A 16561-nucleotide genomic window follows, 5' to 3' on the forward strand; every position below is an offset into this window, starting at 1 on the left:
CTGCCGAGAGATGGCGACAGCGACGTAGGGTCACCCTCGCCAGGCGAGTGTCGGGTGCACCGTGTTGCAAAGTGGTCCGGATAGCCACGCGCTGCCACTTTCTCGCTGTTTCAAGGACTGTTTTGCAGTGTGCAAGATCATGCTTCTACTTTTCTCTGCCTTCGGTTGCTGCAGGAATACAGCATTGCTCCAACTGGTAAGTGCCAGCTTTGCTTTGTTCTTCCGGCGATCGCTGCGTAGTGTTCAGCTGCTTTTGAGGCTTGTAAAAAATAGCGACAGCACCAAAAACTTTATTAAGCATCAATACTACAATAGTGATGCTAGATGTGCACGTGTGCTTTCTGGACTGAAATGCTAATTGCTTCCCTGCCTAGATCGTCTGCGCAGTGTGTTGAATGTGCTCCTGCGGAGTTTCTTTTTCTTTTCTTTTTGCAGTATACGCTAATTACAACATTTTGTGATAAAATAGAAACACACGATTTACCTAATTGTGAAGATGACTACAGTGTATTCTCGTTAAACGAAACCTCAAGGGACCGGAAAAATATGTTCCGTTTATCAGGAGTTCCGTTTACCGAGAGAATGGGTTCAGCATTGCGCAATCAGCTTCCGCGGTCCCGACGCGACAAGCAGGTGCGCAGTTTGCGATTTCCGCAGAAGTGAATCCGAAATGCAAAATTTCGGTAATAAGGAGAACAGTATACAATGGGCAAGAACTTTACTGCACAAAGTACACAGCGAACATTTTTTTTTTTTCCTCAGAGTACGGGAGAACTGCGATTTAATTTAATGGCTGCTGAAAAATGATTTTCGGGCAGCCATCTTGCTTTCCACTCTCCGCATGCCGTCGTATCGGCAGCGGCAGCTTCCCCTAAAATGGCACGGAACACTACACAATTCCAGTCTTTAAACCTAGTCCGCCACCCGTCGCTGCATGAAAAGCCCTCAATGCCGAGCTGGAGAGCAAATTCTTCTCCTTTAGCACGAATGAGTGGTCCGCTGATGGGGATGTTTTCGCTGCGGGCCCTTCGCAGCGAAAGCATGAGGCACTTCTCCAGATCCTCGTGGTCAGCTGCTCGTAGTCTTTTTCGCTGGGGACCAAAGCGTGACGTTTCGAATGCCACCCGCAGCTTGTCTTGGAGGATTCTCGTCAGGCTGCTCTTCGGGACGCTGTACTTCGTCGCAAGCGCCATTTTAGTAAAGCGACCACTCTCGAAGTCATTGATGATATCCATCTTCTTTTCCAGTGCAAGCGCATTGTGCTGTCATTTCTGCGTAGCCATCAGATCCTGACTTTGCGACGAAATGTCGCTACGACGCCGAACAAAGGTTCTGAGGCTTAGGCTTAACTGAATACGGAACAGCAAGCACGCCACGACAGCAAGCAGCGACGCGGCGCACTGTGCGAGAAAACCCGAAACGCCAAAACTGCCGCAACCGCCAGGAGGTCGGGGAGGTTGAGGGGGACAGTGATGCGCACCGCGATGGCACTGCACTTGCCCAACTAATTTTGGTTTCGAGTTTGTTTCCGGTTCTGTTTATGCGATGGTCGAAAAACTTGAGTTCCGATTAACGAGATTTTTTTTACATTGCGTTGATAGAAAACCAACCAACGTTGATGAGTTTGTTCCTAAGGGGAGATGCGGGTCGAAAAACGCGGGTTTTTTTCGAAAATGACTGATTTTTTGTTTTTACTTGTTTTGTCAAGTTTAGTATCTCTACTTTCATGAAAATAAAAATCAAAGCTGAGTTTAAACAGCAAATGGGCTGAAATTACGTTTAAAGAGCACACGGTGGCGGTTAAATGACCGAAAGTATGCTATCTTCGAGCGTCCCGCGGTCGGCATAGCGCAGTTGATCGCCGTTGCGGATCACATGAGATCAGCCAAGCCACATTCTCCCAATCACCACAGTTGCCCGGCATCTAAAACGCAAGCAATAATTAAAAAAAGCGTGCCTACGTCGCGTTTTTCGAGCGCTGCGACTGGTTTTTAAATCACATGGTATGAATCGAGCCTCGCCATTGGCCGCCGCGCGCGCATGTGGCGAAGCCCACTTGCTGGCTCCATGCTACGTCGAGGTGCGTTTCCGAGTGACGATCGTTCGGCAACTTTATCTTAGTCATGGATGAAGCACAATTGAACCAGCGCAGTCACAGAGGAGTGAAATACCGTTCTGCTCACAAATATAGAGGACATTGGCGAAAATTGAAAGAGAAGGCTCGTCCAGTGACAACTCGAACGGTGGCAGTTAGGCCTAGTGGAACCGACGCCGATCCCTCCAGCGTTTCAGATGCCTCCGAGGAATTTGAAGCGGCGTTAGATTGTGTGAGTGCCTCGGAAAAATGGGCATTTCTAAGGTGAGGAAATAGCCTGCGATGAGGCGTCATCTGTAGTTACTGACTTGGCAGCGGTGAACGTTCTTGTGGGCGGCGCATTTGCCCAAGCCAGCGTTCAGGACTTCCAGTATTCGGGGCCGCAAAGCGCAGACTCGCTTCGTTTCTTGAACTACTCTGTGAGAACTCTGCCTGCCCGCAATGTGTGCTTTCCACAACATACTGATTGCGGCGAATTATGGCGTGCAGGGATGCGAGCAGAGATTGACAGCGGGAGCTCGGATGAAAGCTTCGCCGTCAACTTCAAAGCTGCTGTGGCGGCCTGTTTTATAGGAATTGAATATGAGCAGCTAGTGCGATTTTCCGCAATTATTGGACTCCACAAGCCAATGCATCATAGCTTGGCACATCCAGAGAAATAACAATGCAGAAACAAATGTCCTTGAAGCTGACTGCAGAAGTGAACGCAAATCGCCGCACACTGAAAAAAAAAAGCGCATGTCGGGGTCCACTCGCAAGGGTCCTGAGGGAGCGACATATGCTGCAGGAAGTTTGTAGTACCAGTGGCTGCTTTATGAACAATTTTCTTCTTTTATTCCAAAGTTTGATTGGAATTGAAGCCCTTTTTTTTAAATAAACATGCAATTTTAACTTCAAATGCATTTTTCTCAAAATGCAATTTTGGGCAATTTTCAGCGTTTGCCCTTCATGTTTTTGGTACTTCTGATGCTCATATCTGAATGAAATTTGCCCACATTTTCTCTGAGGTATGAGGAGTGCCGTTATCTCTTTCAAGAATAAATACTGATCAAATATTTACAAAAAGAAAATAATTACCACATGGTGGTGCCTTGACAATGTAGACTTGCCAGGTTCAAATTTCTCACGTCATTAGCATACTTTATATGTACTTTATTATTAGTTTTTGGCACTCTACAGTTTATATGGATCAAAATGAGCCATCATCGATGTGTGTTTATGGAAGTTTAGTATGACAAAGAAGGGGGGCAAAAGAGTGTATATTTTACACACTGTCACTGAACAGAACAAGAACTATGCAGCTTACAATAAAACTAATTGCAGATTTGAAATCAGCATAAAAAACTGAATTATTAACCAGGGTTTCATAGCTCTAAGTCAAATATTAAAGAAAAAGTGTCTTCGAGTAGCATCTCCCCTTAAGCGTCTGTTCCGTTTATCGAGAGTCTACTGTGCTTTAAAGTGAGTTAAACCAAATCGTGCAAAGCCTATATTAGTTTTCCTTGTTAACTAAATCGCTATCCAGCATCGGAAACCGCAAAACTCGTACACAACCCGCATTAAGGCCTGTGAAAAATGACAGCACCAGAAGTGTGTTAATTACGTTTCAGTAAGGTAATAATAATATTAAATGTACACGTGTATTCTGGACTGCAGTGCTAACTTCCTTCCTGGTTAGCTCGACTGTGTGGTATGTTACATGTGCTTCAGCACAGTATTTTTTGTTTCGCTAACTGCTCAATTCTGTGAAAAAATAAAAACACAAGCTTTGCCTATGGTGACGATAACTTTGGAGTGGGCAAAACAGAAAGATGCAACGCGTATATTTGTCTTTCCTTGTTTTTCAAGTTAAAAAAAAAGAATGTACGACGCACTGAATTATTGAAAGTAACAGCTGATACCAAAATTTTTCTCATTACAGATCTCAATGGCTTACTGCGATGCAGTTCCAATCATCTGTAAATCAAGCTGGCTTCTGAAGTGCTATCAGTGACAGCAGTCACAGTGAACATTTTTCCCAACTGTGGCAACTATTCATCACACCCCTTCTACATGGTACTCTTGTAGCACAACTGCTGTTGTGAAATGTGTACATAAATGCTGGTGACTTTCTTCTTAAATTTTCTTTTACTGCAGCGTAGACTAGCATTGTTATTTTTCTATTACCATTGGTGCTAGCGGAGCAGTCATGCAGTTTTTCAAGCCATGCGCAATACCTTGAAACTGCCTCCCATAAAATGTGATATAGCGTTGGTGTTATTCCCTAACAAGTATCATGATCCCTTGTTATGCTTACAGAATGTCGGCCTTGTAAATATGCTCCATATGCACAATTCATGCTTAGGGACAGTTATCCTGCAAGCGAATAACAGCGCTCCCGCCCCGCGGCGACATTCGTACCCGTGTGCCTCGACACCTACGTCAGTGGCACCCTCAGCGACGGGAGCGGCAGCGCCGCGCAACTTTACCCGACGGCGCCACTCCATTCTTAGCGCGGCGCGTTGACAGGCACAGAGAGTATAAAGGAGGCTATGGCATGACCCATGAAAGACTGAAGCTGTCAACTGCATCAAAGAGCCCAAGTCTTTTAAACAACTGAGGAGCTTCCTGTAACTTTGCTAGTCTTACTTTCAGCGCTTCATCCCCAAGCTTGCCGACGTAGCCTACCCACTCACATGCCTCTTGCAGAAAGATATTCCTTTCAAATGGACTCCCGCATGTGATTCTGCATTTCACTAGCTCAAGTTTCTTCTTACCTCGCAGCCTATACTGCGTCCTTTCAGCCCGACAGCAACCACTGAACTTCACACTGAGGCCAGCGACATCAGCGTGAGTGCTGTACTCGCACAACGGCATGGCGGACATCAACACATCGCTTACACAAGTCGCACTCTAAGCAAGTCTGAATGCAATTATAGCGTGACAGAGCAAGAGTGACTTGTCTTGTTTTCGCCGTACAGAGGTTTCGCTCGTACCTTTATAGTCATCACCAATCATCATTCTCTTTGCTGGCTGGTGAATCTGCGTGACCCCTGTGGTCTGTTGGACTGCTGGACATTACGCATTTAGGAGTTCAACTTTACTGTGTCGTGCAAAAGTGGCTGCCAAAACGCCACACTCACTGCCTCTCGCGGCTGCCCCTCGCAGCTGCTTTCTGCGATAACGACAAATTTGACAACTATATTGCCGCCATTATCTTACAATTTCTTGATCTTGCCCCTTTTCAAAGATCAAGACTTGGTACTGCTTTTTGAAAAAGCTCGTGATCCGACCTCTGCGAACCCTTTCTGCACTCAAATGGTTTGTTGTACCGAAAAAATTGCTCGTATGGCGGTGCGCACTTTCTGCTTGTCGTTCCGGCTAGCATTTACTCCTCTGTTCTACATGTAAGGCACTTGGGGTTTTGGACTCTTACCAGCATTAAGAAACGTTTTCACTGGCCAAATATGTGCCGCACGCCACAGAATTATGTGACCTCCTATGTGCAATGCCAGCGGTTAAAGTTTCCGACGACTTCTCTGCCGGGCCGCTTACATTCGGTGACACCACCGACCACACCATATGAGCAAGTAGGTGTTGACCTCATAGGTCAGTTTTCCTGCTCGTTTTAAGGAAATCGCTGGGTCATCATATGCGTTGATCCTCTCAAGCGCTACTGTGAAACCGCCACCATCTCTTCAGTCACTGCCGCTGACGTCTCTTTCTTCTTCACGCTGTCGTCTTCCATCATGGGCCTCATGTCATTATTGGTGACCGTGGCAGTCAGTTTACGGCAGATGTTGTGGAACAGCTTCTGCGCTTTTGTTCTTGCCAATCCTGTCACTCTACACCATAACACTCCAGACAAATGGCCTTGTTGAATGTACAAACCAGACACCGATGAACATGCTTGCGATGTATATCGACTCTAACCATAAAAACTGGGATGAAGCGCTTCCCTTCATTACATATGCCAATAACACCTCGAGGCATGAAGCAACTGCTTATAACCCATTTTCCCTCTTCATGTCCGTCCGCCGGAGTCCCCGTGTTCGATCCCGACCGCCACCGGCTGCGTTTCGATGGGGGCGAAACAGAGAGGGCGTCCTTGTGCTGTGTGATGTCAGTGCAAGTTAAAGATCCCCAGGCGGTCGAAATTACTCCATAGCCCTCCACAACCGGCTCCCCTTTCTCTCTTTCGAATTTCATCCCCCCTTCCCTCACGGCAGTCCAGGTGTCCACAGAAACAAGTGTGACAGATACTGCGTCTTTCCCTTCTTGTGAACCAATTATTATCATTATTATCGTGTTAAATAAATAAAATAAATTATGACCGTCCGCCTCAAAGTTCTCTAGACACCATCTTACCGTTCTCTTTCGACATTGAGCGTTCTGCTTCCAGCACCATCTGCAGCGCTGAAGAGGCTCGTCACCTGGTTACGCACTCTGGCCTCGCAGGAACACTCTAAGCAGCGCTACGATTGTTGGCAATAGGATTCTACTACTTTCCCGAAGACTTAGTACGGTTCTGGACGCCTCTCCGCAAGCGTGGTTAGTCCCAGAAGCTGTTGTCGGATCAATGACTTGAATTACGTGGCCAATCTTCCCAAGGCCGCCCCTCTCGGAAAACACCAGTTGCGCATGTCGCAAAGATGAAGCTCTGCCACTCTCGGGACTGTTACAGCCCAGGGGGCTTCATCTGCGAAACGAAAATGTTAGGCAGTGCTGAAGAGAGAAACAGGAAGTGGGGAGAAAGAGGAAGAAGCTCGCGATCTTTCCGTTAATGCAACAGGCTAAGGTGGAGTCGCCGCTATAAATAAACCTGAACAATAAGTGGAATATAAAAAACCTTCAGTAAATAGTGCACCCGTTTCACACCATCATCGCAATCCACAGCGAAATTTTTGGCAGCGCGCCATCACATAACGGCGTATGCTCAACTCTGACATTAGTTCTTGGGGAGGAGGAAGGCAACTTCCACAGCAAACTTGGCAAGTTGAGCCATTGACAGGAGTACCAGCGGTGTCTTTCTCTGTACATCGCACTGCCTGACCTGCTGCGTGCCCAGTTGGGCGAGCCTGGTGTTCAGTGGTGTTCAGTATGGGCACGTGTTGCCACATTTCCCTCATGGCTGCAATCAAATAAAAGTACACAGGAAACATGCTGCAGTCTGCTCATATCGACAATCCGACATGGCGCGCAATTGCTCGCAAAGCCTTTCAAGTTTAACCTCAAAGCTGCCGCATAAAAAAAAAAAAAAAAGATAAGGAAGGCAGAGATGTGGGTTCACAGTGTGTGTAAGGTTGGATGACAAATATATACCGGGTGTCCCAGCTAACTTGAACCAAGGGGTACAAAATAATATATTTGAGGTAGGTCAGTGAAACCAATTGCATTCAACTGCCAGTCTCCTTGCGCAATACAGGCAATTTTTTGTGCTGCAATTACTTAATTAGCTAATTATGTTAATTTATCTAATTTATTAAATATCGACTTTAGACCAAACATGTAAATTGGAAAGTTGTAGAGCACCTTCGGAAACCCCCATTTCATTAATTGCAATAAAGGAAGTCTCACGTGTATCTTTTTTTCCGGGCTCAGAAGAAAGGCCGCGAAATACAAATAATACCACGTGACTAGTGCATTTGTGCGCCGCGATTGTGGTGCTCTCAGTCGTGGTTTGAGAGAACGAAATCAGCTGCGGACGTGTCTTTTTGGCCCCATTAAAGCGGCAGGCCGATATGCCTGTGATGGTTTCTTCGCCCGCGTCAGATAGCCGACCCACCTGACGGTGCAAGAGCAGCGAGAGCGGCGAGCCGACACCGCCGACATTCTAACAAGGCCTCCTTCTCTCCCATTAGCAAACGTCACGACAAACGAATGAGCGATAAGGTATCAGCCACTGAATCTGCGATTACAGGCTTGGGTAAAGGGGCGAGATTACATCATGTGACTCGGCGATCTCGAGCTCGCTCGAACCATCGCAAACATTTCTGCCTGCCGCTGCAACGGGACCATCGGGTCACGGCCGCAGCTTATGTCGTTCGCTCAAACCACGACTGAGAGCACCCCAATCGCGGCGCACAAATGCGCTAGTCACGTGGTATTATTTGTATTTCGCGGGCTTTCTTCTGAGCCCGGAAAAAAAGATACACGTGAGATTTTCTTTATCGCAGGTTAATGGGATGGGGGTTTCTAAAGGTGCTCTACAACTTTCCAATTCACATGTTTGGTCTAAAGTCGATATTTAATAAATTAGAGAAATTAACATAATTAGCTAATTAAGTAAATGCAAAACAAAAAATTGCCGGTAGTGCGCAAACAGGCTGGCAGTTGTATGCAATTGGTTTCACTGACCTACCTCAAATATATTATTTTGTAACCCTTGGTTCAAGTTAGCTGGGACACCCGGTATATGCCGTCTAGAGTTCTTTATGATCTTGAGGCCAAACTTGAGAGGTACAAGAACAGCTGCACGCCATGTAGGGCTGCCAAGATAAACTGCAACATGTTTTCTGTGCGCTTATGTTTGACCACAGCCACAAGCAACATGCGGCGACATCGAGACCACACTCACTTTGACGGTAAAAAAAGCAGGTGATACCAAACTGCCCTCCAGCTATCGTCAGCCACGAAACATGCCAAGGCAACTGTCTTGGCTCCAGCGGTCAATGCTTTACGGCACTGGAGTCAGTACAGGCCATGCTGTTGAGCATTCAGGTTAAGCGTGCTGACGACTGTACACATGCTCACAAACAAGTAAAAAGTAAAACCATGGAAACGAAACTAAAGCCCAAACTCAAGATACAATGCCCAATTAAGAATCAACTGTAGCTGCCAAACACAAAAGCATTTGTAGGCAGCCAACGTCCGCAGTGTTCCTCATGCGAAGGTCCTCACCTTTCCCTTGAAGAGGTGCTTGTTGTGGTACATGGAGTTGCGGTAAGTGGCCGTGCGCACCTCGTCCTTGAGCATCTCCTCATGGATGCCAAAGTGGGCGTACGAATCAAAGTAGTAGTCCTTGGAGGTCATCTCCTCGGGCAGGAAGGTGGTGAGGCCAGTCATCTCCTTCTGGCATCGCCAGCAGTACTGAGGAGACCCATCCGAGCGAGGGGCCTCCCCCCCACCACCACCACTGCTGCAGCCAGGGGCAGCCGGTGCAGATTCACACTCGCCCACATGATTCTGCTCAGCCTTATGGGGGGTCACCTGCACATGGCAAAACAAAATGGGTCTTGCTACAGATCTCTGTTCTGTTGTTGTAATTTTTTTTTTTTTTCCATGGCATCTACACTCCAGGTCAGCTTTCTGCAGCTACAGGGACAGACCTTTCCTTACAGCGTTCCTACAATAAGCAATTCAGGCATAACTGGACTCAGTTATGATGTTAGTACTGCCTTGACATTGAATTGACTGGTTTCAACCTGCCAACTATGCAGAAATATATTCCTTTACATTACTGAAGGCTAATGTGAATGTAAATTGGCAACTAGTCAGTACTCCACATCACATGAGGTACACTGTCAAAACAATATAAAAGTGTGCAGGGACTGAGGAGGGAGGCACAGGAGACATGGCCTGCATGCACTGCAAGACTGCCAATAAGCGGCGCAGCCATCAACAAGTGCATCACCACGTTATACTCACGCTGTACTGGCTAGTAAGCAGTATGATCCTGATGTATTTAATAATGTTAAGAACTCTGTAATGGGGTAATACTCAAGAGCAATATACCCAAAATTTCTGTAGGGACTATATTCTGCAGCAGAGTGAGCTGGTGCATTTCAGTACTGTAGCTTTCACCACATAGCCACAGAAAGTTGTCACCTGAGTGCAATCCAACCCCAATGTTAAAGCAGTACAATGAAAATATGGATAAGCTAGTCCCCCATATCTATGGATAAAAGCATTACTGGCGCTACCACAGATTTGACCAGACACTAAGCATGAGTGACAGACAATCCTGGTTGTTTCCCACCCATCACCGCTCCATTTCAACATTAAAAGATAACTCAGCACCACTCTATCCTATTTCTATTTATGGTAAAAGCCGATTTTTGAGCTCTTTATGGGTACATGAAGTAAGACTAACCGGCCAAGAAGACGCACACAGGAAAAATCGACACAGAAAGAAAGAGGCTGGTCTTCTTTCTCTTTCTTTCTGTGTCGATTTTTCCTGTGTGCGTCTTCTTGGCCGGTTAGTCTTACTTCATGCAATGCACCAACTAGCCCAACAACGTGTTTTACTGAATTACCTTTCTGGGTACGGTGGGGTTTGGTAAACAGCAAAACATGCAAGCACTGCTGAGAAAAATTAATTCCAAAGCAGAACTTCCTTTTTTCCCTCCCCTCACTCAAGCTGCTAGTTCAGTTGAACTGAACTGTGATGAACTGAACTCACTGAACCTGTGCACGTCACATCTATGTGATGCCTACGCGGGCTCGGCATCACATTACTTTCATGATTCTGGCTTATTTAAGTCAATGTGATAGCATTAACTGATACAGCCTGCCCATTACACTGCTTCCACAAGCCATTACATCAAATATCTAAATCGCATGACCTTGCTGAGCTAACAATATCAAGAAACAATTGTTGACACTAAACAGCATTCCATGCATGGCAGGCATATCAAACAATCCACAGCCACCTTTTCTTTTGAGCTGCTATGATAGAAGGGCCAGCAAAGACTTGCTAGCATGATGTACACACTTAACGAAGTCTTCCGTCCCTACTGGAAGCCCATCTGTAAACCTCACTCTCAAGGTATCAGTGCAAATTAGAAAACACAATTTGATTGCACACATTGTTTACTTGACCATCCCCTCTTTTTTCTTTTTACCACGTTCACACTCAACCGTGCTTGTATTTGCATTTTAGATATGGAAATGTAAAGCAACTTAAATTGCAAAAGCTAGGTGTCTAAAAACTGAACAGACAGGATAAGGCCTTCTAACCGCTATCTGTGAAGTCTAGTCTTTGCGACTGAGTTCTTACAAGCGGAGTTATGCAGGCATTTTTCACACCCCAATTCCATGCAGGTTGCAAACAAGAGTGGAGACAACAGTTTCATTGATTAAGGCTGTCACAGTGTATCCTTGCAGCAGTGATATAACTACCTGAGCAGCCCGGTCTGTTCCTACATTTCATAGCCTGCCAAGATATGTTGCAATGAGGTATATGTAGTCCTAAGTGTACAAATTAGTCAAGCCAAACTGGATTTTTAAGGACTTCCTGACATCTCTCTCAAAGGGCTACAGTATGTATCGGAGATTCAAAGAACTGTTCAGGGAAATGCTAAGCTTGGCAAGGCTGCTCACTACATTGATCTCGCTTGCAAGTGAGTCGTAGTGCTCTTCTGACGGATCATATTCGGTGAAAGAAGCACCCTCTGGAAAAAAACAAGCCTGCTCTGCTAATAGGTTAGCAGACCACACTTGAAATTAAAAGCAGAATAAAAAAATGCACCCTTCTTTTACCGGCACTCAAAAGAACTCTGACAGCTTTAGCCAACAGACCAACAATGGGCCAGTTTCAACATTATTTGAGGTGGGGCTAACTATAGAAAGGCTTTGATGTGGTGGCTAGCAACCACACTTTTGTAAGTCTGCAATGCCATGTGACTCCCACCCTGTTCACAGTTTTTCATGCTTTAAACCACAATAGCCTTTTGCTAGGAGATTCAAGCCCCTGTATGGAAGCAGATTTTAGCCTGCCCATTGCTGTGGTTGGCAAGATGAGCACTTTCTATCAAAGCAAGGTGCCACTGTTCATTTGCCTGTGTTAGCTGAAAAATAAGTCTCTGCAACCACCCCTTTTCAATGAAATGGGTAGCCCTTTTTGCCAGCATTTTCTCAAAATTTTAAGTTACAATAATAAAAAAATTTCCTCACGAATCCCTAAACTTTTACACACCTTTAGAAATATTCTCACATCACAGAGAATGCAATGGATACAAAAACTGTTTTTGAATGCGTGGACCACCTATGCCCCAATGCAGAGCCCTGTGGCTAGCAGCGCAAGGAGGCTGTCTAGAAGAGCAGGCTCACCTGAGGGCCGTTCACTGAGTCGCAGCCTAATCGCATCTCCTAGAAAGAGGAAGCAAGGGGCTTAGTGTGTGCACCCTGTGGCAGCAATAAGCACAGCATTGGGCTGCTCAGCACTTCCTCTCACCACTCCTGCTTCCCTAATGGCAGACTGCCCCCAATGATAGCAACTGACTCCCTTTAAGCAAATGAGAGCTGTTCAATTTTCAGGGTCACAAACCATAGCCGCACTGACACAGAACTCTGCAGTAGTATGGTGGCAATCAATAAACACTTCTGCTGACTGCACAGTGCCTCCGGAAACTTTGCAGCCTCACAATTCACTGTGGCACACCCCAGCACCAACATGTGGTGTAAAACCACTTCGCACAAAGAACCACAAGGCAACACACGACACAGCAGCCCCAAATCCCTAAAAGATCCAGCAAAAAAACCGTAGAGCCCATGTTGTTGCCTGTCCGTTGGGGGCAGCAGTACAGGATGTCTTGGGCTAGAAACAACGGCTGCATGCAACTCAGCCACAATGATCATAACTCTCCTGTCATGGCATGAGCTCGGTATGAAAACAAGAGGAAGCATGACAAGGTAGGGAGTGAATGTGTAGACGTCCCCTATGGGAAGCCTTGCCTTTCTGACCTTAGCCGGAACGTGTAAACAATTTCAATGTGCACCTGTACAGCAAGATATGTTTAATATGCGACATCAGTGCGGGGTGCCTAGATATTCCTTCGTTTCCTTTGTAAAAATTTTATTTGGCTCACAATGTACCGGTGCAGACAAAAGTAAATGGAGCACACTAATTCCTTCTAAACTTTTTCACGCTTAACATAATTGAAACTGGCACTGATGGTATATGCGAACCTGTAGTAGACGCCACTGCCCTTTCACTTGGACAAATATTTTCTTATCTCCGATACAGAAGACGTGAGTGTAATTTGAACGAAAAAGCGCGCTCCGACAAATATTGTTTCCTTATCTCCGATACAGAAGGCGTGAGTGTAATTTGAACGGAAAGGCATGCTCCATTTACTTATGTCCACACCTGTACACCAGGCAGAATGCCTTGGCATCGGGATCCGTGCTCACAATCGCCGCAATACGAAAAAACTATCCACCGCAACCAGATCCCGCTCTTTTTTCCTAAACTGCAGCGACGTGCTTATCATGGATGGTACGAGCGGCAAATATTTCCTCGACGGGGGTTCTCCGGTCCCCTCCCGTTCGGGATTCGCAACGCGAACGAGTAAAAAGTTTCTAAAAAAAAAAAAAAAGCGCCCTGAAATCAATGTAGCGAATAAAAGTATTTCTTGAGCAAAAGAGACGACTGTTTTCGACTATCGGCGCGCCGCAGCCGTCAGGTCAACGGCCGCGGGCAACCACGCTGACAAGACCGATATGACAGTCTTATGAACGACCACGAGGACGCAAGGTGCGGCTGCCAAGCTACACCGACGTTGCCCACAACAGCTCGAAACGAAAATTCACTGTTACACACCACGCGAAGCTACCCAAACCCAAGTAGGGTTCTGAACAAACTCGGGCTCATCGACAGGAATGAGCAGCGAGACATTAGAGGTAAAATACCGGCTTTTTTCGAGCCGGCGACGAAACAAAGAAGTTTCCTCGGCACTTGAAATAAACGCGACAGCAGCCTTCCGCAGCCCAAAACGGAGACTAAATGGCGCTCTGAAACCTTCTCTATAAAAGCCGGCGTAATAAATGAGCGATCAGCGGCAGCGCGCGTCCCACAAAGCCGACTCTTGACTCAATCATTCATTCGCGCCGAGAAACCCCGCGAGATGCGACCAATGGGTCCATATCGGTTGCAGGCACCAAAACACAGCAGGCATAACTAAAAACGTTCACTGTAAGCTGCTACGTACTAAGGTCCTGTCGCAGAGGCGATTTATCTCTATTACAGAAATATGTGATAGGAGACAAAAGAGCGACTCACGTCCATTTGTTCCGCCATAGCGTCCATTTGCAATGAAGCTTCCCACGTGGTTTGCGCTAGGAAGCCGGCTAGCCGGCTCGCAGATTTGAAATGAAAACAAAAAATATGCACACTGTAATACTAAAACAACACTAAAATTTATTACATAATGTAACCTTCCGTTAAAAGCCAAGAAAATAACTTCATTGTTTAATTTGTTTTGATTTTGCTTTTAACGTAACAAAAAATATAAAACAAAATAATTGTGATCGTGATTAGACGTTTTAAATAAAATTTTATAAAGTAAACTTTTAGTCCATGTAGAGCCGTGGCTAGTGATAACGACGAATATTATTATTTTACATCTGCAATTTTACATCTCCAAGTTTTTCCGCATGGGACCACTACGTGGTGAATGTGCAAAGGCGGTAAAATTCAATTATAAATGGTGAAGTACGCTACTGCATACGGTCAGTAAAGTACTGCTTTTGCATTGCAGAGTATTCTCTCTATATATATTATTATGCTATATAAATACCTAGCTCAGCTTCACCAGCGGTACTGAGTCCACGGCTGTGAACTGCTCCAGGCACACAATTGCCCCTTCCTCTTGGCGCCTTCCTTACCAGTCCGCTGCAGTGGTAGTCTGCTTTGTCCGGCACCCAGCCTGATGTCCAACTTCGACTGGTGAACTCGACAGAGGAAATCGCGACCAGGCATGAGTTGGACGCTACAACCGGCAGCCTAGGCCGCCCGCAACGCTGCTGTGTAATTTTTTACCTTACTAATAGAAGTTCGTCGCCACCACCACCATGGATCCACCCGATTCAATGTTGCCCAAACCACGCTTTCCCTGGCGTTACTCCGCATCTACCACTGTTACCACCATGTTGCAACAAACAAACCATTATATTTCTGTCTGTCTGGCATACCAGTGATCTGAGTTGTACTGCATACACCACCAACTGCGACCGTCCGACCCTTTTATAATTGAAAAATTACCTCCTTTTCAGCAGTGAACTGTTCTTTATTTTTTATTTTTTTTAGCATCTCGGTAGCCTCATTGCAGACTTGATAAGAGAAATCAATGCGATGAATCATTTCAAATAGAAGCAATACGAACTGCCCCGGGCTCTTGTGGTCAACGTTACTAGAACCAGCTTCAGTTTAAAAACTCCAGAGCGCCGTGCGGCTGGTGCGGCTCCGACGCTGCCTTGCGCGATGTTGGAAGGTGAGTGGCGCTGCAGTCGAACCAGGCTTCATCGCGCCGGCGCGTTTGCCGCCGGCTGCAGGCGTTTCCGTGGGGTGCGCGTGAGTTCGAAGCGCTGACTTGACGCCGCGGAACCTAGCGGCTTCAGATATCATAAGTTTAGTATTCCTATTTCCTTGATTTTTCTTATAGTTTGTTGTGTTAATTAACCCAATCCATTCGTATGGGCGGCCTGGTGTACAAAGTTGCCACTGCACCTAATAACGGTAGCGGGAAGGATAGGAAACGAACTATTTTATCATCCCTGCCTAGAATTATTTTGAAAGTGTACGTGTGTCTGTTTGCAAGTGGAGTCCTTCTCGAGCTTGAAGGTCCCTCACTCTCCGTAATACCATGCACAGTCAGTCAAAGGACGACTAAAACACGCGCTGAAAGACCCGGTCCGCGCGGACTTGGGCCGTTACTTTCCGAAGATTCTGAAGAAAAAAAAAGGGGGCAGTGCACGGTGTGAAGGATTTAGCACAACAACTTGAACAGAAAAAAGAAGACGTACACAGCGCGCTCGTCTACATTTGTCCACACTTCCATCCATCTCCAAGTTGTTCCGTTTTCTGTGTACAGCAAAATGCAACACCAACTTGCCTGGCAGCATATGTGTAGTGCAATATAGATTAGGGCAATCGTTCTCAATACAAGGTTTCTAAATATATATGATTTGAGGCTTCAACCACGTTTAGCATAACGTTCGCATTTAATCGCAGTTAACTAATTACGACAATCAATAGAGAAGTGTCATTATATTCCCCATAAGCTACTAGCGATATCGGATTGATGTGAGCATGAAGTAAAATTTTTAATCACGGATAACTAATTAACGACAACTAAATAAGTCATACAGTTAGTCTAGCGCAAGTGTACTTCGCATAAGCAATCCAAGAATATTTGAACTGATTATGCAGTGTAAAGTTCAATGTAATCACAATTAAACGGGTCACAATGAAGAACTACAATTATTCCAGTGCAATCATATCTACATAAGCTACACAGCCACTGCGGACGCATTCATGTATACACATTCCGTACACGGCGGGTAAGAAAAAAGTAATGCTACACATTTAAAATGTTCGTTGATGAATACAGATGCACGCTCATTTCATTTGAGATTACTTAACTAAAAACTGGGAATAATCCCTATTAATTCTGCCAAATTGCCTGACCGGCAATTCCTCATGCCGCCAAATTGGTACTTCACTATTCCAGTTACCTGCTCTCGAAGCTTTTGAATATGTAGACAGTT

The 16561-nt window shown here is 45.8% G+C and overlaps 1 protein-coding gene across 2 annotated transcripts in view; it reads right to left on the reverse strand.

Moving 5' to 3' along the window:
• The window catches only part of LOC146193150 (protein arginine N-methyltransferase 1-like), a 45321-nt gene extending 31158 nt beyond the window's left edge, over positions 1–14163 (reverse strand). The window contains exons 1-3 of one of the 2 annotated variants that reach the window (XM_084602585.1): positions 14076–14163; positions 12125–12163; positions 8975–9283 (exon numbers count right to left, since the gene is read on the reverse strand). In XM_084602585.1, coding sequence (XP_084458711.1) covers positions 8975–9283; positions 12125–12163; positions 14076–14102 — 375 coding nt within the window. In that variant the 5' untranslated portion in view covers positions 14103–14163. The remainder of the gene's footprint in view (positions 1–8974; positions 9284–12124; positions 12164–14075) is intronic. The other variant, XM_084602584.1, reaches the window with a different exon arrangement.
• Positions 14164–16561: the final 2398 nt, after the last annotated feature.

The sequence above is a fragment of the Amblyomma maculatum genome, chromosome 4 (assembly GCF_055883805.1).
Source record: "Amblyomma maculatum isolate TAMU_Amacu chromosome 4, ASM5588380v1, whole genome shotgun sequence".
NCBI lineage: Eukaryota > Metazoa > Arthropoda > Arachnida > Ixodida > Ixodidae > Amblyomma > Amblyomma maculatum.